Below are 25,231 nucleotides of genomic sequence, written 5' to 3' on the forward strand. Positions count from 1 at the left end.
TGTTCTACACACCAGCAACGGAAGACTTAAAGCAGCTAACACATTTAGTCAGGGGTTTAGAAACTCTTCAGGAAAAAAACAGATTCAATTCTATAATCTTATTGTCTCTGTCTGTCTACAGGCAAATCATTTGAGTCCTTTCCATGTAATGTAAAAATGGGACTCAAGAGGCTACAGTCCGTGGTTCAGGCAAAAGCTCTATTAACTAATGTATGAGTTCTATTGGAAGCAATTCTAACAGGTTTCTCAAACCCTGAAATACTTAAAACATCGTTTATTTTCTGAACCATTTTCCTCATAGACATGGAGCACTAACATAGAAACAGAAATAGCATTTAGGTCCAATTGGACTGTATGTGGTATTGGAAAATAGTGGTGTGTATGGGAGATGGGTTCTGACCTCTTGTTGTTCCAGGTGTGAGGTAGGCTGCAGACGATGGCGCTGAACATGAGAGCCGTGACGAAGGAGAAGAACACCAGGTAGATCAGGCCCTCCAGTCCAACATAACACCACCCTGTTAGAGCCTGGACATAGTCCTGGAACACAACAACATAACACCACCCTGTTAGAGCCTGGACATAGTCCTGGAACACAACATAACACCACCCTGTTAGAGCCTGGACATAGTCCTGGAACACAACCCTGTTAGAGCCTGGACATAGTCCTGGAACACAACCCTGTTAGAGCCTGGACATAGTCCTGGAACACAACCCTGTTATAGTCCTGGAACACCACCCTGTTAGAGCCTGGACATAGTCCTGGAACACAACCCTGTTAGAGCCTGGACATAGTCCTGGAACACAACCCTGTTATAGCCTGGACATAGTCCTGGAACACAACCCTGTTAGAGCCTGGACATAGTCCTGGAACACAACCCTGTTATAGTCCTGGAACACAACCCTGTTAGAGCCTGGACATAGTCCTGGAACACAACCCTGTTAGAGCCTGGACATAGTCCTGGAACACAACCCTGTTATAGTCCTGGAACACCACCCTGTTAGAGCCTGGACATAGTCCTGGAACACAACCCTGTTAGAGCCTGGACATAGTCCTGGAACACAACCCTGTTATAGCCTGGACATAGTCCTGGAACACAACCCTGTTATAGCCTGGACATAGTCCTGGAACACAACCCTGTTATAGCCTGGACATAGTCCTGGAACACAACCCTGTTATAGTCCTGGAACACAACCCTGTTATAGCCTGGACATAGTCCTGGAACACAACCCTGTTATAGCCTGGACATAGTCCTGGAACACAACCCTGTTATAGTCCTGGAACACAACCCTGTTATAGCCTGGACATAGTCCTGGAACACAACCCTGTTATAGCCTGGACATAGTCCTGGAACACAACCCTGTTATAGCCTGGCCATAGTCCTGGAACACAACCCTGTTATAGCCTGGCCATAGTCCTGGAACACAACACAGCAACACAGTTAATAACACAACCCTGTTATAGCCTGGACATAGTCATGGAACACAACACAGCAACAGACAAGTAATTTATAATGGTACCTGACATTATTTATGATCACAGTATGCACAGGGTGGTACAGTGCATCAGTCTCTTCAATTATGTGATGGTGCATGACGTTAGATCATTAGTAGATGTCATACATACATACATACATACAGTGAGGGAAAAAAGTATTTGATCCCCTGCTGGTTTTGTACGTTTGCCCACTGACAAAGAAATGATCAGTCTATAATTTTAATGGTAGGTTTATTTGAACAGTGAGAGGAAAGTGAATAACAACAAAATCCAGAAAAACGCATGTCAAAAATGTTATAAATTTATTTGCATTTTAATGAAGGAAATAAGTATTTGACCCCTCTGCAAAACATGACTTAGTACTTGGTGGCAAAACCCTTGTTGGCAATCACAGAGGTCAGACGTTTCTTGTAGTTGGCCAACAGGTTTGCACACATCTCAGGAGGGATTTTGTCCCACTCCTCTTTGCAGATCTTCTCCAAGTCATTAAGGTTTCGAGACAGATGTTTGGCAACTCGAACCTTCAGCTCCCTCCACAGATTTTCTATGGGATTAAGGTCTGGAGACTGGCTAGGCCACTCCAGGACCTTAATGTGCTTCTTCTTGAGCCACTCCTTTGTTGCCTTGGCCGTGTGTTTTGGGTCATTGTCATGCTGGAATACCCATCCACGACCCATTTTCAATGCCCTGGCTGAGGGAAGGAGGTTCGCACCCAAGATTTGACGGTACATGGCCCCGTCCATCGTCCCTTTGATGCGGTGAAGTTGTCCTGTGCCCTTAGCAGAAAAACACCCCCAAAGCATAATGTTTCCACCTCCATGTTTGACGGTGGGGATGGTGTTCTTGGGGTCATAGGCAGCATTCCTCCTCCTCCAAACACGGCGAGTTGAGTTGATGCCAAAGAGCTCCATTTTGGTCTCATCTGACCACAACACTTTCACCCAGTTGTCGTCTGAATCATTCAGATGTTCATTGGCAAACTTCAGACGGGCATGTATATGTGCTTTCTTGAGCAGGGACCTTGCGGGCGCTGCAGGATTTCAGTCCTTCACGGCGTAGTGTGTTACCAATTGTTTTCTTGGTGACTATGGTCCCAGCTGCCTTGAGATCATTGACAAGATCCTCCCGTGTAGTTCTGGGCTGATTCCTCACCGTCCTCATGATCATTGCAACTCCACGAGGTGAGATCTTGCATGGAGCCCCAGGCCGAGGGAGATTGACAGTTCTTTTGTGTTTCTTCCATTTGCGAATAATCGCACCAACTGTTGTCACCTTCTCACCAAGCTGCTTGGCGATGGTCTTGTAGCCTATTCCAGCCTTGTGTAGGTCTACAATCTTGTCCCTGACATCCTTGGAGTGGTCTTGGCCATGGTGGAGAGTTTGGAATCTGATTATTTGATTGCTTCTGTGGACAGGTGTCTTTTATACAGGTAACAAACTGAGATTAGGAGCACTCCCTTTAAGAGTGTGCTCCTAATCTCAGCTCGTTACCTGTATAAAAGACACCTGGGAGCCAGAAATCTTTCTGATTGAGAGGGGGTCAAATACTTATTTCCTTCATTAAAATGCAAATAAATGTATAACATTTTTGACATGGGTTTTTCTGGATTTTGTTGTTATTCACTTTCCTCTCACTGTTCAAATAAACCTACCATTAAAATTACAGACTGATCATTTCTTTGTCAGTGGGCAAACGTACAAAATCAGCAGGGGATCAAATACTTTTTTCCTTCACTGTACATACATACATACCAGTTGAAGCCGGAAGTTTACATACATACACCTTAGCCAAATACATTTAAACTCAGTTTTTCACAACTCCTGACATTTAATCCAAGTGAAAATTCCCTGTTGTAGGTCAGTTAGGATCACCACTTTATTTTAAGAATGTGAAATGTCAGAATAATAGTAGAGAGAATTATTTCTTTCAGCTTTTATTTCTTTCATCACATTTCCAGTGGGTCAGACGTTTACATACAGTCAATTAGTATTTGGTAGCATTGCCTTTAAATTGTTTAACATGGGGCAAACGTTTCAGGTAGCCTTCCACAATAAGTTGGGTAAATATTGGCCCATTCCTCCTGACAGAGCTGGTGTAACTGAGTCAGGTTTGTAAGCCTCCTTGCTCGCACATGCTTTTTCAGTTCTGCCCACACATTTTCGATAGGATTGAGGTCAGGGCTTTGTGATGGCCACTCCAATACCTTGACTTTGTTGTCTTTAAGCCATTTTGCCACAACTTTGGAAGTATGCTTGGTGTCATTGTCCATTTGGAAGACCCATTTGTGACCAAGCTTTAACTTCCTGACTGATGTCTTGAGATGTTGCTTCAATATATCCACATTATTTTCCTTCCTCATGACGCCATGTCAGGAACTGTGAAAAAATTAGTTGAAATGTACTTGGCTAAGGTATATGTAAACTTCCGACTTCAACTGTACATACATACATATACAGTAGGCCCGTATGACAGGACAGTGATGCAATTGTGCATGAGCAAATGTGACGTTTTGCAATGCCTGGATACAATACCACTAACATGGTCACAGATCTGTCTGCTCCACTGTCTAGTAGGGCGTTACTTAGGTGCCAATACGATATGTATTGCGATTCTCACAATTCTAATATGTACTGCGGTTCCACACTGTGACTTTATTGCGAGTCGATCATTCAAAAATACTGCTGCTGCAGAGGGACAAGTCGGAGCCATGAGAAAATGAGGTTTGATCAGTCACGGAAATAAAAGTGCTGAAAATAAAATGGGCTCCCTATTTAAAAAGAAGATGGAGAACAAATAGTGGAGTTTTGGTGCAGGTACAGCCAACTAGCGCAAAAATAATACTGCGATATTGTCAAAACTATGAGGTATACCTTCAAAAATAATAACCCGTTATGTAACTGCATGGAACTTTCCTTCCATCACTACCGTCTGGTTGCCATGTCATATACATGTATCTATGACAACTAGTGCACAGGCTAGAGGTTCACATCACTTCATAGAAACACAACTAACCTACCAAACAGATGCTACATTTTGCCTGTCAGCTACACAGGGTTACTGTACACAGCGCCCTATCTGACACACATGCTACACAAGCTGGGGGAGGGAGGTTAGACATGACTATTTAATGATGCATCGCGTGGAGGAGTGAAAGCAGGCCAAGACGGTGCTTTTCCAGCGCCTTGCTTCAGAGCCAAGCAAATTACAGTCATTATCGAGAGGAAGTAGCTCGACAACATTTGCAATACCCGCGAGCGCTATTCAACATGACAAAAGTAGAGTAAGTTGGGAATAATATTGTCCAGCTTTTAAAGAAAACATTTCATGACGGCCGCTTCTGCTTCCTGCATTTGCACTGAGAGACGTCTTGGTTGTTCCCTCTAGGTACAGCATGATTACATGTGATGTAGTGGCAGGCGCGTTACACCATCCTCCTGGGTCATGCTCAGCACAATGTTCAGAAAGAAATATACGATGCAGAACAAACATCCCTCTCTGTAGAAGAACAAACCACGTCAGCTCTATTCACGTCATGACATTTCTATCTGCTACTGAAAGTGGTCCTGGTTTAGGCCGAATGTAAGCTCCTGGGCTACTACTTGATTGGCTCAGGTTCTCCTGCCCTCCGCTGTGAGGGCTGTGAGTGGTGGGGATGAGAGTGGAAGTGACAGTAGGAACAGTGAGACCCAGGCAGGGTTCTGACAGTGTGACAGTGGGCACCGGCCACATAGGGGTTAATAGGGGAGGACGTGAAGAGCTGTCAGGGAGGGCTGCTACTACAGATCAGAGAGATATGCAGCTCAGCCCAGGGCGGAGGATGCACTGCAGGCAGAGAGGAGCAGGTCTGAATACAGGGTTGAACCAAGAGCAGTGGAGCAGAGTTGAGCTCAGCGGAGCACAGATGCACGTGCACAGGAGTGTGAACCGTGAACGTGGTCCTCTCCATCACACAGGCAGAGGGGAAGCCAACTGCGGGTCACGCAACGACTCAATGGACCGTTTAGACACAGCTTGCGCACACATCTGCAAACATCATCGGACTGGACATGCACCGAATGCACCGTACACGCTAAACACCACATCCCAGAGAGGGATATGTACACATGTAGACCGTGACCACGCAACACAGAGACCATACGACATCCCCCGTGGAGTAAGGATGTTAGCCATGGTCCCCCTGGTGTCCCAGGCAGGAAGGCAGCTCACCATGTGCAGGCTTCGGCAGTCCACCAGGGCAGTGAGCTGATGCAGGCCGATCTCTGTGGTGTTCAGCACCCCCTGGATCTGCTCTAGATTCCCCTGCAAGACACACACAAACACACAAACGCTTTAAAAACAGGGCCGGGTCGACATTTAACACAGCAAATTAGGCCAGACCACTGTCTCAGTGTGCGTGTGAGTGTATGAGAGAGATACTGGCAGTACTTAAATTTGGTGTCCTACTTAAACTAGTAAAGGAGGTTGGTATGATGTCAACAAAAGTAGAGAGTCGGCGAAACTTTGAGAAAACTCCCAAACCAGAACAGAGTCAGCAACCCTGATGCCTCGTGCAGACAGACTCCAGGGTTTTAATGGTGCGCACCACATTCCATTGAAATGAAGGTACTTCCTCTGAAACGTCAAACTAAGGCTATACCGCCGTCTGTCTGCACGAGGTGTAATAACAAACCACGTCCGGATTCTCCTATGGGCTGTAACGGCAGGCAGAGAACAGCGTCTGTCCAGAGGTCTATTTTCAATGACTAAATGGGACACGAGGGCTGATGAGTGTTGATGGAGTTCTACATCTCTGGTAGCCCAACAGAACGTGAAATGTTTCCATGAACTCAGCATTTTCTCTCTTCACTGTGCCACTGAAGCAGGCCTGCCTGCCTCTCTCGATTTTCCAACACGTCCCAAATGTCAGGCCTCATTTGTTGCTCTGTGCACACAGCGGAAAGCTCAGCGCTGGACAATACAACACAGGGCTGTACAGAGGACGCCAGTGAAAGTAACATGAGCATAACGCAAAGGTGAAGTGCCAGCAGACTTTTGTGGCCAGGTGCACTCGTCTCCTCCCTCTCTCTGCCTCTTGGTCCATTGGTTCCATTCAGTGGACTGTTCAACCCTTAGAATTGCTACAATAGTACAGCCGGTGTATTCAGAGCAGGGGGAAAGGCAGGGTGTGTTTGTGTGGCGTGACTGAGCCAGCAGGTATACAGTAGTATCAGTACTCTGGCAGGTGGCGTTCACAGCAGGAAGTAATGCGATGGATCTCAGGAGTCAGGGCGCTCACCTTAGTTTGGGGATACTCTCTGGTGGCCGAGCGGAGCAGCTCAGACACGTCGTCCTGCATCTCCACTAAGGCTTTGTGGCTCCCGGACAACTTCTACAACACAAGAGGAAAACACAACCGCCTGTATCAGACATGGCACTGAGAACTGCGCTACTTGTTCAATGTCTTGGTGAGAAACCTCCTGACCAGAACACAGAAAAACCCAACCTGCTAGCGAACTCTAGTCCTTTCTGATGGTCAAATACGTCCCTCTACACTCAACTCAATGTCGGCACATTGACACCTTGTACCTGTGAGATATATTATACATCAACCCTTTTTCTTAACAGATGTACCTGTGATAGCTAGCCTGGGCTTGTGCTGCACTGAGAAGAGGAAAGAAATACTACAGTCCATTAAAAGCAAGTCACAGATAGGGTCTTATGGTAGGGTCTTCAAATCACGTTAATATTTGACACTGGCAATGGCCTTAGTGGCCGTTTCGCAGTTCTACATTTAAACCTCCAGGAAAAGCTGACATTTGGCCTAAAAGATGAAAGACACAGGGGGTGTGCACTCTGTTCTGTCTCTCCCAGCAAGACTGCTCCTCTCTAGTTGGACTGGTACAGTGAGTGTACGTCATAATATGCTTTTGAGGCCCCCCCAAAAAAACAGTCTTGCAGCCTTGACCAGTATTCTTTGAACAAAAAGCTTTTCTGGGAGATATGTTTTTTCGCTTAGATTTACGTTTTGCGACACTTTAATTAGCCAATAAAAAAGCTACAAAGTCTAAGTGAAAAGACAATATTTTCCCTCTGAAGTAGCGGTTGTTGACTAGTCTTACTCCTCTTACTGAGACTGTATTTTCAGCCTGAACAGGTACTAATGACGTCATTTCCACCAACTTCGCCCGCTGGGTCCGAGGCGTTGGTTTGAAATGTTAATCTGAGACGGCAGTCCACAGAGGAATCTAGAAAGGCTGCATATGATCATCATCTCCCTTCCTTTCGTCCAATGGGATCGCCTCATTTACACGCAGAGGTCATAGATCAGAGAGAAGATATGTGCATACATTATACAGTATGTATGTGGTGAGACGCATTAGCTAGATGAGTCATTTCACTGTTCAGCCTCATTAGATCAGATAAATTATAACCGGCATCAAAGTTACATGCTAGCCTGATTCACACATATACTGTATACTGAAAAAGATATGAATACTAAACATGCTATAAAAACAAACACATCCCTGGTGTCTGTGAGGCCTATATCAAAGCGCTTTGCTAAAATATGATGGCCAGTAAAAAGTCTGTTTGAAGTAGCCTACCTGTTGGAATGGGTTGGTTTGGCCCACACTGCATGTCATGTAGTACTGCAAAATGTCTGTGGAAAAACACACACAACAGGCCTGGATCAGATGATGTGAGCAGTACCGCAGACAACCTCAGTCTAGTTAGTTGTAGTACAGTGACACGACTATTACACGGTGAATTGCATGAACACATTCTCACAGAGGCTATCATGTTTTCTCTCCAACCATTTCCCCTGTGAAAGCAGGTCCTTTAGAAGCTGCAGTATGTGGGAGCTTTCATTCACCACCATGGTGACTTACTGGATGGTATTTCTATTCCCTGACCTTGACATCCCATAGCCTTTATATGCCACTGCCTGAAGCAGTGCCTAGTCTACTGAATGTCAGCTGGTGAACCCCATAACCTACAGTGATGTGGTATCATCTCAGGTCAGCTTCCCCAGAGACAGAGAGAAATGGACAGAGATTGGGTTATTTTTTGGGGTTGCTTTTCTGAAGGAGGGTGAATAATGATCTTTAGGAGGGCCTGCAGAGTAATCAATGGCTGCCGATTATCTGGGGGCTTGTGAGGAGAGGAGACCGGGGGCTCGAGAGGAGACCGGGGCTCGAGAGGAGAGGAGACAGGGGGCTCGAGAGGAGAGGAGACAGGGGGCTCGAGAGGAGACCGGGGGCTCGTGAGGAGAGGAGACCGGGGGCTCGTGAGGAGAGGAGACCGGGGGCTCGTGAGGAGAGGAGACCGGGGGCTCGTGAGGAGAGGAGACCGGGGGCTCGTGAGGAGAGGAGACCGGGGGCTCGTGAGGAGAGGAGACCGGGGGCTCGTGAGGAGAGGAGACCGGGGGCTCGAGAGGAGAGGAGACCGGGGGCTCGAGAGGAGAGGAGACAGGGGGCTCGAGAGGAGAGGAGACAGGGGGCTCGAGAGGAGACCGGGGGCTCGTGAGGAGACCGGGGGCTCGTGAGGAGAGGAGACCGGGGGCTCGTGAGGAGAGGAGACCGGGGGCTCGAGAGGAGAGGAGACCGGGGGCTCGTGAGGAGACCGGGGGCTCGAGAGGAGAGGAGACCGGGGGCTCGAGAGGAGAGGAGACCGGGGGCTCGTGAGGAGAGGAGACCGGGGGCTCGTGAGGAGAGGAGACCGGGGGCTCGTGAGGAGAGGAGACCGGGGGCTCGTGAGGAGAGGAGACCGGGGGCTCGTGAGGAGAGGAGACCGGGGGCTCGTGAGGAGAGGAGACCGGGGGCTCGTGAGGAGAGGAGACAGGGGGCTCGTGAGGAGAGGAGACAGGGGGCTCGTGAGGAGAGGAGACCGGGGGCTCGAGAGGAGAGGAGACCGGGGGCTCGTGAGGAGAGGAGACCGGGGGCTCGTGAGGAGAGGAGACCGGGGGCTCGTGAGGAGAGGAGACCGGGGGCTCGTGAGGAGAGGAGACCGGGGGCTCGAGAGGAGAGGAGACAGGGGGCTCGAGAGGAGACCGGGGGCTCGTGAGGAGACCGGGGGCTCGTGAGGAGACCGGGGGCTCGTGAGGAGACCGGGGGCTCGTGAGGAGAGGAGACCGGGGGCTCGTGAGGAGAGGAGACCGGGGGCTCGTGAGGAGACCGGGGGCTCGTGAGGAGACCGGGGGCTCGTGAGGAGAGGAGACCGGGGGCTCGAGAGGAGAGGAGACCGGGGGCTCGAGAGGAGAGGAGACAGGGGGCTCGAGAGGAGAGGAGACAGGGGGCTCGAGAGGAGAGGAGACAGGGGGCTCGAGAGGAGAGGAGACAGGGGGCTCGAGAGGAGAGGAGACAGGGGGCTCGAGAGGAGAGGAGACAGGGGGCTCGAGAGGAGAGGAGACAGGGGGCTCGTGAGGAGAGGAGACCGGGGGCTCGTGAGGAGAGGAGACCGGGGGCTCGTGAGGAGAGGAGACCGGGGGCTCGTGAGGAGAGGAGACCGGGGGCTCGTGAGGAGACCGGGGGCTCGAGAGGAGACCGGGGGCTCGTGAGGAGACCGGGGGCTCGTGAGGAGACCGGGGGCTCGTGAGGAGAGGAGACCGGGGGCTCGTGAGGAGAGGAGACCGGGGGCTCGTGAGGAGAGGAGACCGGGGGCTCGTGAGGAGAGGAGACCGGGGGCTCGAGAGGAGAGGAGACCGGGGGCTCGTGAGGAGACCGGGGGCTCGTGAGGAGACCGGGGGCTCGTGAGGAGAGGAGACCGGGGGCTCGAGAGGAGAGGAGACCGGGGGCTCGAGAGGAGAGGAGACCGGGGGCTCGAGAGGAGAGGAGACCGGGGGCTCGAGAGGAGAGGAGACCGGGGGCTCGAGAGGAGAGGAGACCGGGGGCTCGAGAGGAGAGGAGACAGGGGGCTCGTGAGGAGAGGAGACCGGGGGCTCGTGAGGAGAGGAGACCGGGGGCTCGTGAGGAGAGGAGACCGGGGGCTCGTGAGGAGAGGAGACCGGGGGCTCGTGAGGAGAGGAGACCGGGGGCTCGTGAGGAGAGGAGATTGGGGTTGCGTCTCTAATGGCACCCTACCCTACACCCTGGTCAATAGTAGTAGAGCACTATATAGGGAATAGGGTGCCATTTGGGACAGAACCTGGGTCGATGGTGACGGTTCAGAGCTCCGTAAACAATGCTAATGGGTTAGCTAGCAGCACAGTCAGGGACACTGTGCCAGTAGGATGAAAAGTATCCTGCTTTAGGGAACTCAATCTGGGACGGTGTGAGGAGGAGACATGTATTCTCACCCACACACTCATGCAATTTAATAAATAATGCTATTTGGGAGTGCGTGACTCAAACATAGCACAGCATGGCAGAGGTTTGAATCAGAGTGGCTCTCCTTCTGGTCCCCAGTATTAATCACAGAGAATATCACCAGCACCACCAACATAACACATGGCATCCTATTTCTGATGTCACACTGGCCTGTGACGTCCACTGATTCCCACACAGTCAGGTGGATTCCCACACAGTCAGGTGGGTTCCGGATATCTAACACACACACACACACACACACACACACACACACACACACACACACACACACACACACACACACACACACACACACACACACACACACACACACACACACACAGCGTGGTAGAGAGAAGAGCAAGTCTGCTCTGGTTATGGATGGGCCAGTTCACGTCTGCCGTAGCTCCTCTAAACTGAGCTCCCTCCCTGTGAGTCTCATAAACAGTGTAATTATGGCACTGACAAGGGAAATGAACTGCTCATTCAATGATATCCTTGGATGGCCATATACAACAGGCTGAATAGAAGACCTCTCATTTACGGCTTGTAATAGTGTTTAAAGCAGCCAGTCAGAGATGACAGACTCATAACTTATCTTTGTGGGAGCTGCAATAATTGGGTTCAGGATTTTACTACCATAACGGCAGAGTGATGTAAAAGAGAAACAACGGCCGAAACGTTAAGCAGAGAGCGGGAGAATAGAACAGCCTTTCTGTTGGGGCTAGGACAGGGCAGTAAAGATCGACATATTACAGCCAGCGAGGAACAACAGATAAGATGAAGAATGGAACCAGAGCTGTTGCAGAGTGAACTATAACCTGCCCTGTAGGGTTCATTTACCAGGGCAAAATAAAACAGGAAATCGCGTGCAGTAATAAAACCAACGGCTTGTCCAGGACGGCCACTCTCTTCTCCTGATGTCGAGTGACAGGTATGAAATAAGGACAGAACGGAATAAAAGGTAACGAAAAGGGGGACCTTTTCAAAGGCTGCCGTTTGCGAATTGAGAACAACAACCTTAGGGGAGGAAGGCAAGGTCATTCTTAGGGGTCACAAACATGCACTGGACACCATGTTGAAGAGAGAGACTCTCTCAGAGTCATATCACCAACAGCGTACCAATTTAAAATCAAGTCTTGTTCAGCTCCCTTCTGAGTCTAAACCACCGTACATTCTAATCATTTCTGCTTATAAACACACAGGCATGTTAACACGCAGGGAAAACAGAACACAGTAACACCCCTGAATGCCCGAGTCCAGCCCCAAGGCAGTGGGTGAAGCTACTGTACTGAACAGAGATCTGAGATGACGCACATAGGTCTTAACAACAGTTCAACTAGCCAGGATCTATAGTTAATGGTGGCTTTCCTAACTGGAGCTCCCTCTAGTATTCCTACTGAGAGTAGACAGAGAGGGCTTCACAATGACAGGGTAGAGAGCTCTATTTTCTCCAGCAATGACTTGACAATGGAGTGGTGATTTAGAAAGAGGATGACACTAACTGGGCAATAGTGTTAGGGGAAAAACATTGATAATCGATACAGTTACATATCGGGGTATTTTTGACCATGTATCGTTTTGACAATATCGTAATATTATTTTTGCGCTAGTTGGCTGTACCTGCACCAAAACTACAGTATTTTTACTTCATAGCTTCTTATATGAAATATGGAGCCAATTTGTTTTCAGCACTTTTATTTCCATGACTGATCAAAACTTGTTTTCTCATGGCTCCTTTGTGAGAATCGCAAGGCACCTAAGTATCGTGATTATATCGTCCCTGGCAATTCCCAGCCCTACTGATGACTGTGTTAAATTACGCAGTACTTTTCCACAGATACCGTCGACTGCAGTAGAAACACACACACACACACACACACACTGCCTGCCGGCCTTCCTCCCTCACCATAACATGTCTCTCCTCATCCCCCTCCTCCACTGGTCTTATGTCATTCACACACAGACTACTTCACACACCCCTGGCTCAATCTCTCTCTCCCCTCATCATGGGACCAGATTGGCCAATTACGCCACGGGCCGTATTAGACACTTAAAATGCAGCGCAGCCCGTCACCCCTGGCTTGTCTGCCCGGCCACAGATGCTCTGGGGGTAATTTATTGAGTCCTATTACAGGTTTGAGGAGGTAGCTCATGCACCCCAGCCCAGGTCCATAAATCTGAAAGCAATACATTTCACCGCTGGCCAGAGAAAAGAAAGTTTTATCTCTCTCCCCAGGGTGGGATGGGGGATTGATTGAGCATCACAGTGATTGGGCTTGTCTGGCACATATTAAAGCGCTTTTGGCATTTGTGTCGTTGCTCTGTCATTATTTCCGCATCATATCCCAGTGTGTATGCTACTGAAGGGAATGAATCCAATCATTTGTCAGAGCTATCAAAAACATCCAGATGAGAGTACCCCACGACAAAAGAAACACTTATATTTTATCACAGACGGTGTTAGAGCCAGGCTTGTCATTGGTGTTATGCATTTCCCCCTACAACGATTTTCTATTTTCTACAACTGCTGTAGTGTTCTGTCAAGTTGAAGAGAGAACGCAATTCATAGTCAGCAGACGGTTCTCCTCCAAAACAAAACAGGATATGAACGCTTGTGACTGTGAAATTTAACAAAAACTTGCCTCTCAGCATTCTTGCACAAACAACTTAAAAAGTAGAGTAAGACGTGAATCTCACAGAGAGCAGTGTCTGTATTTCACTTCATGATTGATCTCACAATAAACGTGACAAATCTAAGACACGGGCGATTCTCTTAATGAATCTTCACCTTTATTGAGCACTCCATACTGTTCGGTCATTTGGGCGACGAACATGTCAGGAGCAACGCAGAAGTCACTGGAGGTCTGCAGAGAGGGGAGTAAAAACACATTCACACGGTGGGGAAAAACCAAACAGTCAGAAAGCACAACAGGACATTTCCCAACAACACAGTAGTTAGAATAATGAGAATGCATAGTCTGTAGGATAATCAGTCTCACTAGAGGATTCCATCAGGAGATAATAAAGATCACATGCACCATCGTGTCCCGGAAGGAAGACGAGGCAGGGGGGTGTCATCTCTGATTCATATGCAGGGGAGGGAATTATCAATTTGAAATGGTGTGGGAGGGGGATTTGCATAAAGACAGATCCCACTGGGTCCTACACATTTGATAAAGGCACAACCAACGGCACACTGTACCAGCTATAAATTGTAGTAGCTAGTCTGCCTCGCAAGTGTTAACAAACCTAACTTCATGAATCATACTGATTATAGTACCTCATGCCAAACATTCTATTTTGTTCAGTGTCAGCTGGCCCACTGCAGTGACTCAGGTAAAAGGTTGTACAGGTTCTAACTCCCACACTACTGTGGGGCTGAGCTCTGGGTTCCAAGCCTCAACATAGAGATATAGAGCCATGTTCCCATGGAGACACTCACAGCAGACACAGCCAACTCCAGACCCAGGGAGGCCCAGCTGATAACCAGAGCCAGGATGCCCAGAAGACACACTCTGGGGAAGGAGAGAGAGAGAGCGAGGACAGAGGTTAGAACAGGACTGCCGCCCAGAAAAAATATCAGCCCGTACAGAGACGCACGAGATTGAACTTCACTCAACTTTACTACAGATTCACCCCGTTAGTTTACACTTGCAACGTTTCCCTCTACTGTGGGTATTGTGATCGAATCAACATAATATTTGTCCCTTTCAATGCAACATACCAGGGAAAAAAGTGATATTTTGTTATAGGCAGAGCGCATCGGAGGAGGATTCCATTGCATTGACAGGCACGAGCGACCGCGAGTTGATGCACTTGTTTTGAGATCAAAGTGAAGAACCGCATGTACCCACCCGCGTGCACATTTTAGGGCTGACCCCATTTAGTAGATTTTTTGGTTGACCGAGATTTCTTTCGTTTTTATTTATCATCATTGTCTACAAGACATCTGTCTGATTGGCACCTGTCTGAGTGGACTAATCCATTGTGGAAGCCGTGGGGATGGCACAGTCCATCACTAAGACGCGCTACTGAAATTGTATATGGTTATATTACCTAAGAACAATGGTGCAACACTAATAAAAATAATATTACTTTATAAAAAGTGCGCTTTCCCGCGTTGGATAGTGGTCGCTGTCCGTGGTTCTGAAATATCAGTGCGCTGTTGAATTGGTGCCTTTCCTAAACCATGTTGCTATGTGCATAATAGCAAAGTTAGCCAGCATATGTGGGAGGCAGCATCAGTTTGGAGACGAGAAAAAAGCTCTTGCCTTAATTGTCTAAGAAAAGTGAGGAAGAAACTTAATTAGGTCTATAATCAAAATGGGATTGGCTTTATAAATCATCTACAGAAATAAGACAGATCCTGCATCTGTTGCCTGTTTGAGTGTTTGCTTAATAGCCTACTGATTCCGTGAGCACCATGCCTCACGCAACCACAAAAAGCCGGATAAACAATTTCACAGATACGGCTGTTTTTAATCTTTGCTATGCTGTAATAAAGTCGTTACACATTTTCTTCATTAGAACAGCCTCTCTGGTATTATTTATCATTTATTTAGTGTTTGCACGGTTCCAAATTGTCCGAAAAATTATATTTATAAACCATAATAATAACAACCCTCCTTTTTCTTGATCTCCTTGTTATTATTACTATTATGATCATCATTATAATAACAATAAGTAATGTCATTATCATTAGTAGGCTTAGTATAGCAGCCTTGTATATCCACCATCGAGCTGTAGGCCTGTTTAGTCTTAATACCGTAACTTACTTAGGACTATATTTCAATAGTTAAATAGGCTACAGTACTGTATCAATCAATCATTCAGCTGTTCATGTCATCGCACAGCATACGAGTCATTAATAATTTGAAATGCAATCAAGCATTTTAGCTAAAAAATTAAAGCACTCAGTGCTTGCTCCTTACCTTTTTTTTCTTGATCTCTAGTATTTTCCACAACTAGTCAAATGTATTCCACGCATCTGACTTCCCCTTTACCTCCTGAGCAACCAGTAAACATTCCCGTTTCCAGTTTATTTGTCACGTCCTCTGCATCCCTTTTGCTGTCACGTGTTACGGTGTTCAGAGTTTGTTATAACTAATTGATTGATGTAATTATGATATGCTATAGGTCAGGCCCTATCGGTCACGTGCATGCGATGCATACATGTGTCACGTTAAGAGCAAGGGTCAAGGGAATAGGGAATGTTTTTCCTAAACAAATGAGGGATTTAGGTAACAGAACTTTTCAGTCAGAAATGGTTGTAATTATGTTGCATCTTCAACAACATGGACAGATCGATAAACTCTGTTGATGTTATGTGGTGGTCGCTGCAGCAGGGAGAAGAGAGACAATGGGTGCTAGTCACACAGTCATTTGCTGCCATTTTTATTTTTTTATAAACACAAGTGCAGCAAGTCTGAGCCCGGTCTGGCACAATCAAATCAATTGCGGTCGGACTCCATCTAGTCATTTGTGTGTCTTAATTATTTAAATCAAACAGTGTGCTTAAAGCATCAGACAAGCTCAGTGCATATCGTTGATTTGATCAACACACATAGGATGTGTCTATATATGAAAAATACACGTTTAAAAATTCTGAACAATAGATTGGTCGAAAGAACAGACGACTCTCAGGCGACAAAGTTTTTTTAGTTTTTTAGTCAGGGATAGCTCTAGCACATTTGTTCATAGGCCTATTCTTCGATAGTTAGTGAGTTATTAGCCAAATTATACTGTAGCACATTTTTGGTAAGCAATGGAGGAGTGATTGTTTCCTACAAGAGCACAAAACTATTGATGAATTATTTTTAATATTTTTTTAATCGATACAGTTACATATCCGGATATCGTTTGGACAATGTCGCAATTATTATTTTTGCGCTATTTGGCTGTACCTGCACCGAAACTCCACTATTTGTCCTTCATAGCTTGTTCTCCATCTTCTTTATAAAGCCCATTTGTTTTATGCACTTTCATTTCCATGACTGTTCAAAACTCATTTTCTCATGGCTCTCCCTCGTGAGCAATATGTTCAGAACGCAATAAAATGACAGTATCGAATCACTAATACATATAGAATCGTGAGAATCGCAATACATATCATATTGGCACCTAACCACGAAAACATTGTATTGTGAGGTCCTTGGCAATTCCCAGCCTTCACAAAATGTGTACATTTCTAGCACTCTTTGAAAAGTGAGTCAGGTAAAGATATTTTTTTATGGCTTCAAGTGGCAATATTGTATTTTAAGAGTAGGCAATATGCAGAGGGTAGCATACATTTTTGTCTGATCCTCTGAAATAATAATAATGTTATGGGAATGATAATGCATTTTATTTTGTAAAGTAGCCTTTTGCAAGTAGCTAAAACAGGTTAATGTCAAGCCCTGCATGTTTTCAAAAGTCTCATGGAATGTAGGCCTGTATCATAGAACAGTTATTTCTATAGTTATTCCATGCTAAAATGTTATGATTACATTTTCTCCATAGTTTTTTATGGTAGGCCACTCTGGTAGGCCAACATTATGATCAAATAGCCACAGTAGCCCACTTGGCCACTGTTAAAACTAATCAAAAAACTGGGTACAGCCTCAGTTCACACAGTAAAAAGGCACTGGAAGTTGCACAGAATTTTCATAACATTCAAGTTCGCTCCAAGGAGACAAAAATGTTCTCAATGCCGCAAAAAAATTGAGGGAACATTGCCTGGGACTGGGAGTTGCTTAGCCTTAACACCAAACGATGGCTATTACACATTATGACTGATGTAAATTAATTGCTGGAGGGTTTAATGTTGAGCTATGAAAAAGGAAACCTTGATTTCAACCCTAAACACCCACAGGGACTTGGGATAATGTTTCCCTCATCTCACAAGGAGAGTTAGGGTTAATTATGTTAGAGGAAGTACCCCTTCATTGGTCTCTGGGCAGGGCTTGAGGATGACCTGGGTCTGATTCACTGAGGATGCGTGAGATGAAAGGACATAGGAGGGATAGGAGAGGAGGACCTGGGGGAACCATAAAGCCCAATGCTCTGGAACTGACTCACATGACAATGAGCCACCCAAACTGACCCCGCTGTATCCACAGACACAGATCATTAAATGAAATAGAAGGGGAGAGACTGAAGAGGAGGACAGGCAGTGCTGAGCCTGTGTCCTTGATGCCTTTTAAAAAGGATCTAACATACTTTCCTGCAGAGTTGTCAAGAGTTGAGACAGAGGAATTTTCTGAGAGATTAGTTTTAATGCCCGTGCCAAATGGACTGTGACCGGCTGAAACTTTATGAAGCGTGAATTCGTCTCACATAATCGCAATGACAAGGTTGTTCAGCGTAGTCAAAAGTCATTTGCAACAGGCGTACAAAGTGATACACGAGATAAAACTTCTGACACGTTGGGAGGCTTTCATTTTATTTAAATAATTGAATAGCATGACAATTGCTATAAATATATGGCCTAGCAGAATATGGTCCCCCTCCCCACAGTTCTTTTTGGTTCACACCCTCACATGGTAGGACTCACCCAATAAGTGTTCCCTTGGAGTTGCGAATGAGGCCAAACAGCACCAGCAGGCAGATGAGGATGTTGAAAAGCAGCAGTCCTAAGTAGCCCAGCCACCTGAGGTGGAACACAACAATAACAACAGTCACAAAACCAACACCCAACCACAAACACAACAGAACTATAGACTGACTGACTGAAGAAACCCAAACACCTGCTGACAAACACAGCACAGAAAGAAGAAGTTATCTATGACCACTGTACAAATCACATCGGTACTGCTAAAGAAATCAAAAGGGTACAAACACGGGGATTGCTTCAAACATACATAAAACAAAAAGATGTGATTTGAAGACCACTTCCCCTGCGAGATGCTGAGGGAGGAAGTGTTTGAGATGTCGAGAGGAAGTAGCAGGGAGGGTCGGCTGCTGAATCAGACTGATTTAACTGTAAAAGGCGTTTCCACCGTTGACTGCAGCCGTCGCCGTTAACTACTTTCACATTCATACAGATCCAACTGAACATCACTGGCTGGCTGGCTGGACGGTCTCGCCAGGAGAGAGATGAACTATCCAACTGTGAAATGTGCTGAGGATATATAAACTCATCTTACACTGCAGGGTTGTTAACACGAGTTTCAGGAGGGAGGACTGTGTTGTGTGTTTCGGGTTTCATCCAGTGTCTCCTCCCACTACATGGTTCATTTGAAGGGTTTTCCCAGAAAAATCAGAGGTCTGATCTGGTTCATATTAGCCTTTTCTGAGTACCAACTGATATGATTCTCTCTCTAAAAGGCCTAGCAGTAGAATTATGCAGCACGACACCAGCATAAACATAAATCTACGAGGGATGACGTAATGTTCGCGTAAACTGCTAATCCTCTAGTGCAGGATTCCTCTCAGAGTGGAAGCTGTGTAGCTCTGTTCACACTCCATTAAACCCACGTTGCTGTGAGCTCCTGTATGTAAATGAGGCAGCAGCAAAAGTAGCTAATAATAAAAACTCCCTAATCCCCAACTTGAAATACAAGCAATGTATCGTACAACATGACAAGAAAACAAACTCCAACTATTCACCTACAATAGCCAAACGATGTACTAAAACAAACAGGCCTCAGTTCTGGTAATGGTTTTGGTGAACAATAGAAATTGTATGTCCTGAGATGTCATGTATTGAGTCTCCCAAGTCTGCCCATCTCTCACCTGTACCAGTCGTAGAGCTCGATGTTGACGGCCAGCTCCTCCAGGGAGATGTCTCTGTTGCCCCAGAAGGGGATTGCCACCATCTGCCTCACCAGCTCGTCCAGCTGGCCCTGCAGCTTCTGGATGATAGACAGATAGTCTGTGTGCTTGGCGTACTGGCCCTCCAGCTGCCCCAGACTGCCATCCGCCGTCTGCTTCAGGGAGCCCGTGCTGTCTGATACCTAGGTAGTAGGCACAGAGAGGGACACCCAAGGTCACTAACAACCTACTCCTTATGGGGATAGACAAAATCAATAGTGTTAATTATATTATATCGTATCTATTTGGGGTTAGCAGGGGAATCATTGCTCCTTATAGTGATCAACAGTATGATGACTGTGAATGGTGGGCCCAGCCCATGTTATGGCTGTGACAGTAGAGATTTTGCTGCGGTGTCATTGTTTCAATGAGAGTTCTGAGTATTACCAGTTTCTGCACTCCTGCCACCGTGCGGTTGGCGTGGCGCAGGGAGTACGTCAGCCTGTTCACTCCGTCACAGGTCTCGCCATTCCCATAGAAACCAACAGCAATGCCGGCGCTGAAGGGAGACAAAGGGGAGGAGAGGAAGCGGTTAGGAGGAGGAAGAGGGGTCGGCATAGCACGGCAGACAGACAGACGAAAGGGGTCGGCATGTGAACCCTGCCAGGGATAGATACCACTGAACAGGCAGCATTGAGCTCCAGCAGAAAGCCTCTCTATACAGAGTCCATAGCAACCAAGAGGAATGGGTCAGCAATGCCCAGAGCCCCACCATAGAGCTGACAAAGGCTGCACTGACACAGGACATCAACCCTTGCCCATTCATGGAGGCCGGAGATTATAGGGGGAGCCGTCCTGGCAATCAAAGACCTACTGCCTGCCAGCTAGCACTAGACCAGTGGTTCCCAACCAGGAGTACCAGGAGCCCTGGGGGTACTTGGCCTATCCACAGGGGGTACTTGAGAAGACTCGTGAGACCATGGGTCTACTGGTAAAATGCACATGAGGGGGCACTTCAGGGGTACTCTGGGCAGAGCAAAGTTCAGATGGTGGTACAGTAGCCAAAAAAAGGTTGCGAACCACTGGTCTAGACAGGCATGGGAACCAATGAGCTAACCTATAAACAAGTGAAATCAAATGCATTAGAGGTGGCAATACGCAACGCTGAATTTCTGATACAAGTACCATCTAATTACTTACATAAACATTCCGAATATTAGCTACCTATTAAAAACTACTACCAGTAGGCCTTTAGAAGTCTGTGTTGTCCTTTAGATTAGAACGCGATTGAATTTTGCTCAACAGTGAAACCCAGGAAACTCAGTAGGAACTGAAGACCTGGTGAGAGTGGGACTGTTGCTCAATACATGTGGGGGGTAATCAATTGAATCAACAACGAGAATGATATCAGCCTTGTCTAAGGAGGAGTTGTCACTACTTTTAACCTCTTTCCCCTTTGGGAAACAAATACCTCACCACCAGGGGTCTCTCGCTCTCTCTCCACACCTCTCATTCTCTCTCCACACCTCTCATTCTCTCTCTCTCTCTCCACACCTCTCATTCTCTCTCTCTCTCTCCACACCTCTCATTCTCTCTCTCTCTCTCCACACCTCTCATTCTCTCTCTCTCTCTCCACACCTCTCATTCTCTCTCTCTCTCTCCACACCTCTCATTCTCTCTCTCTCTCTCCACACCTCTCATTCTCTCTCTCTCTCTCCACACCTCTCTCCACACCTCTCTCTCTCTCCACCTCTCTCTCCACACCTCTCATTCTCTCTCTCTCTCTCCACACCTCTCATTCTCTCTCTCTCTCTCCACACCTCTCATTCTCTCTCCACACCTCTCATTCTCTCTCTCTCTCTCTCTCTCTCTCTCTCTCTCTCTCTCTCTCTCTCTCTCTCTCTCTCTCTCTCTCTCTCTCTCTCTCTCTCTCTCTCTCTCTCTCTCTCTCTCTCTCTCTCTCTCTCTCTCTCTCTCTCTCTCTCTCTCTCTCTCTCTCTCTCTCTCTCTCTCTCTCTCTCTTCTCTCTCTCTCTCTCTCTCTCTCTCTCTCTCTCTCTCTCTCTCTCTCTCTCTCTCTCTCTCTCTCTCTCTCTCTCTCTCTCTCTCTCTCTCTCTCTCAATTCAATTCGCTTTATCGGCATGACATAAAAACGTACATATTGCCAAAGCTTACTTTGGAGATGTACAATATTAACATAATTAAAATAATAACCAATATTCTCCAATTCCCTCCCATTGTGAGCAGTTCAATAGGCGTCACAATCACTGCCTCCCCGCTGACTGAGAGACAGCCGAGCCAGACAGCCAGCCCAAACAATAGCCTATTGACCATATGGCCACTCTCAGCTGAACACATGCAAACTGGAGGAGCATTCCATGTGTACAGCAGCTTGTTGAAGGACAGTCCATCTACAGTTCACACACGTGACATCAGATGGAGGACAGGCTCCATACAGAGAGTCCTTCAGTGCTATAAACTAAAGCAAATAGGCCGATATCATGATGACATCATTATAAGGCAGTTGGAGGGACTGTACAAGCAAGATGGAAGGTCTGAGGGCAGTGTATCAAACAGACTGGCTTTTAACATTGTATTGCAGGATTTCAAAGCTTCACTGCCATTATAAACAGTATGTTTAAAGCAGGTAGGTTCAGTTGATGTTCTCAGACAGATGTAATCTTCCTAAGGCTATACATGGTTTTCTGCAGTCGTAGCAGAGTTCCCATCATTCCTGCAAGGCAGTAAATCTGCCAGGATGATCTGTATAGGGTGTGGGTCTGGGGTAAGGCCAAACAAAGGGTTCCTCTGGCATTGATAAACATCTAGCTTGTTCAGCACCAATGGAGCCAAGACCAGGCCATTGCAGTAACCAAAGCCTCAAACATTTCAAAAGAGAAGTTTGAGTGTCATGCATTTAAGGCTGCAGCAATAACTAGGCTACATCAACAGACACTAGGCTTACTCAACATAATGTCTCAGTTGAAGTAGAGCATCTTCAAGGACAGATGAGGAGAATATCTCTAAACACAAGAGTCGAACTGAATTCTACGATTCAGCCACAGCGATATCACATTGACGCACCATTAATGACTTATGAAATTGCCATACTCAACATAATGTCTCAGTTGAAGTAGAGAATCTTCAAGGAGAGATGAGGAAAATATCTCTAAACAGAGTCGAACTGAATTCTACGATTCAGCCACAGCAACAGTGATATCACATTGACACACCATCAATGACTTATGAAATTGCCATGGCAACCCCTTTTGAGAAAAGTTAAAGCTGTACAATACGACAATTGCTTCTTTCTCCCGTCCCTGAGGTAGAGACAATCATTATAGACATAAGAGAAGGTAAACTACTTCAGAACAAACCTGGAGAAAGACATTCAATCACCCCCTGCATACAATCTATAGACAAAGTGTCGAAAGCGTTCCACAGGGATGCTGGCCCATGTTGATTCCAATGCTTCCCACAGTTGTGTCAAGTTGGCTGGATGTCCTTTGGGCGGAGGACCATTCGTGATACACACGGGAAACTGTTGAGCGTGAAACACCCAACAGTGTTGCAGTTCTTTACACAAACAGATGCGCCTGGAACCTACTACCATGCCCCCTTCAAAGGCACTTAAATCATTCACCTTCAATGGCAGACATACACAATCCACGTCTCAAATGTCTCAAGGCTTAAAAATCCTTCTTTAACTGGTCTTCTCCCCTTCGTCTACACTGACTGAAGCAGATTTAACAAGTGACATCAATAAGGGATCATAGCTTTCACCTGTATAGTCTAAGTCATGGAAAGTGCAGGTGTTCTTAATGTTTTGTATAATCAGTGTATATTGTGAAGACTAAGCTGATCTAGCCCTCCTACGCTGTCTAGACATCGTGTGAAAAAAACAGACTTCAACGGACCACCCTACCAGTAAGATACATAATATCAAATGTCCCCCCCCCCCATAAAAACCAAGCAGTGAATTTGAAGCTCAGATCTTTCCATTTTTAAAAGCAGGTCTGTATAGGCTTAACTCTTCATGCCCGTGACATAACATCCCCAGTCCCTCTCCCCACACACAAGAGCATCTGACGTCAGAGGGGATTAAATCAAATGGCATGTTGACAAGGGAAACACCTCCTGTTAAAATGGGAGCCAGTCCACTCCTCTTCACCCTGCATCCAATAGGTGGATGGGATTGGCCATTTCCTGAACTGCTGCTAGCTAGGGCAATCTCTTCCTCTCATACTCTGAAGGATGGAAAGGTGAGCTGGAGCTATGGGTTTGTGATCAGGGCAAACAAAGCACATCTCCCTCTGGGGACTGGTAAACTGTGGTGGAAACGTCGAACAGGAAACACAGCCAGGGATTAAATACACAGCAACCCCACTAGTTTGTTGGTTCAGTGTTCTCTTCGACCGCCCTGATAGTTTGAGTTTGTAATGTTTTCTAGACACAACCGGTTTGTGTCGTGCATATTACACCCCCGTGCCGTTTCACAGAAACGTACAGAGCGTTGTTGTTGCTAGCAGTGATTCAGGACTGCCAAAGCAGACAGACAACATGACTGTTTAAGTGCTTTCTGTTTAGGTGTTTAAAAAGACAACGCCAGAAATGACATATCTGAGTTCCATCTCCCTGTCATCGAAAGGCAGTTCTGCTTCCTAGGCTCTTGCCTGGGATTCCCATCATCTTTAATTAGGCAAGCAGCAACAACTCCTTTGATCTCGACAACCTCAAGTTACGCAGCCAAAACGTAACAGAGTGACAGAGGATGGGCATGTGACTGTGAGGACTCCCTCAAATCATGAGCTTTGTGCAAGACTTCAGTATATAAAAATATATAAAAAAAATGCATCAAGATTCTCTCAAGTTTCATGACAGTTGGACCATAAACTTACACTGCCTGTCATTCACGTGGCATTAAACTGAATTGACATACCGCATGCGGCATTTTTACTCACTGCTCTAATCCCACTTTGCCCGCGCTCTCACCACACACACACACACACACACACACACACACACACACACACACACACACACACACACACACACACACACACACACACACACACACACACGAGAGACGACACAGACGACGAAGACACAGACGACGAAGACACAGGGAGAGAGTAATTGTCATGCAGCCCACATGCTCATCAGGTCTCCATGCTTTTGTGAGCCGCTCTGCAGTGATTTCAGCTGAATCCAACAACATGGCTCTGAACTGATCCAACTCAGGGGGCGTGAAAACAGGATTCAGCCCAGTGTTAAAATGGATGTGACAAAAACAGGAAGATTCCACAATTGAGTCAGCAAAGAAGCTCATGCTTGGATTTCACAAGCTCTCCCAAATAAATTAACTCTTTATTGGGGATATGGAAGCTTTTGTGGGTCTCTCTCTTGGGCGTCCTCCATTTGTAAGACATTTTTCAGTTTTCTGTGGGAGTTCTTTGCTCTGCTCTTATGTTGTTCTTCCCTTTCTCATGACCCCTCTGAGACTGCATGCATATACAAGTATCTGGCCTAACAGTCAAACCCCAGAGGATTACTTACATAGTATTATTATATATATATTTATTTATTTAACCTTTATTTAACTAGGCAAGTCAGTTAAGAACAAATTCTTACTTACAATGATGGCCTCTCATCTATACATGAGAGAATAGGCTTTGTTTCCAGGTAGATTTGTAGTGGATTATTTTTTAAGGCTGTGTTTTC

The 25,231-nt window shown here is 46.5% G+C and overlaps 1 protein-coding gene across 1 annotated transcript in view; it reads right to left on the minus strand.

Moving 5' to 3' along the window:
• Nucleotides 1-25,231, minus strand: part of LOC120033908 (protein tweety homolog 3-like) — a 64,103-nt gene that overhangs the window by 13,701 nt on the left and 25,171 nt on the right. The window contains exons 3-11 of the mRNA XM_038980297.1: nt 19,958-20,069; nt 19,493-19,713; nt 18,312-18,407; nt 14,223-14,295; nt 13,569-13,644; nt 8,078-8,133; nt 6,772-6,864; nt 5,703-5,795; nt 401-537 (exon numbers count right to left, since the gene is read on the minus strand). Coding sequence (XP_038836225.1) covers nt 401-537; nt 5,703-5,795; nt 6,772-6,864; nt 8,078-8,133; nt 13,569-13,644; nt 14,223-14,295; nt 18,312-18,407; nt 19,493-19,713; nt 19,958-20,069 — 957 coding nt within the window. The remainder of the gene's footprint in view (nt 1-400; nt 538-5,702; nt 5,796-6,771; nt 6,865-8,077; nt 8,134-13,568; nt 13,645-14,222; nt 14,296-18,311; nt 18,408-19,492; nt 19,714-19,957; nt 20,070-25,231) is intronic.

Source organism: Salvelinus namaycush, chromosome 41, assembly GCF_016432855.1.
Source record: "Salvelinus namaycush isolate Seneca chromosome 41, SaNama_1.0, whole genome shotgun sequence".
Lineage (NCBI taxonomy): Eukaryota > Metazoa > Chordata > Actinopteri > Salmoniformes > Salmonidae > Salvelinus > Salvelinus namaycush.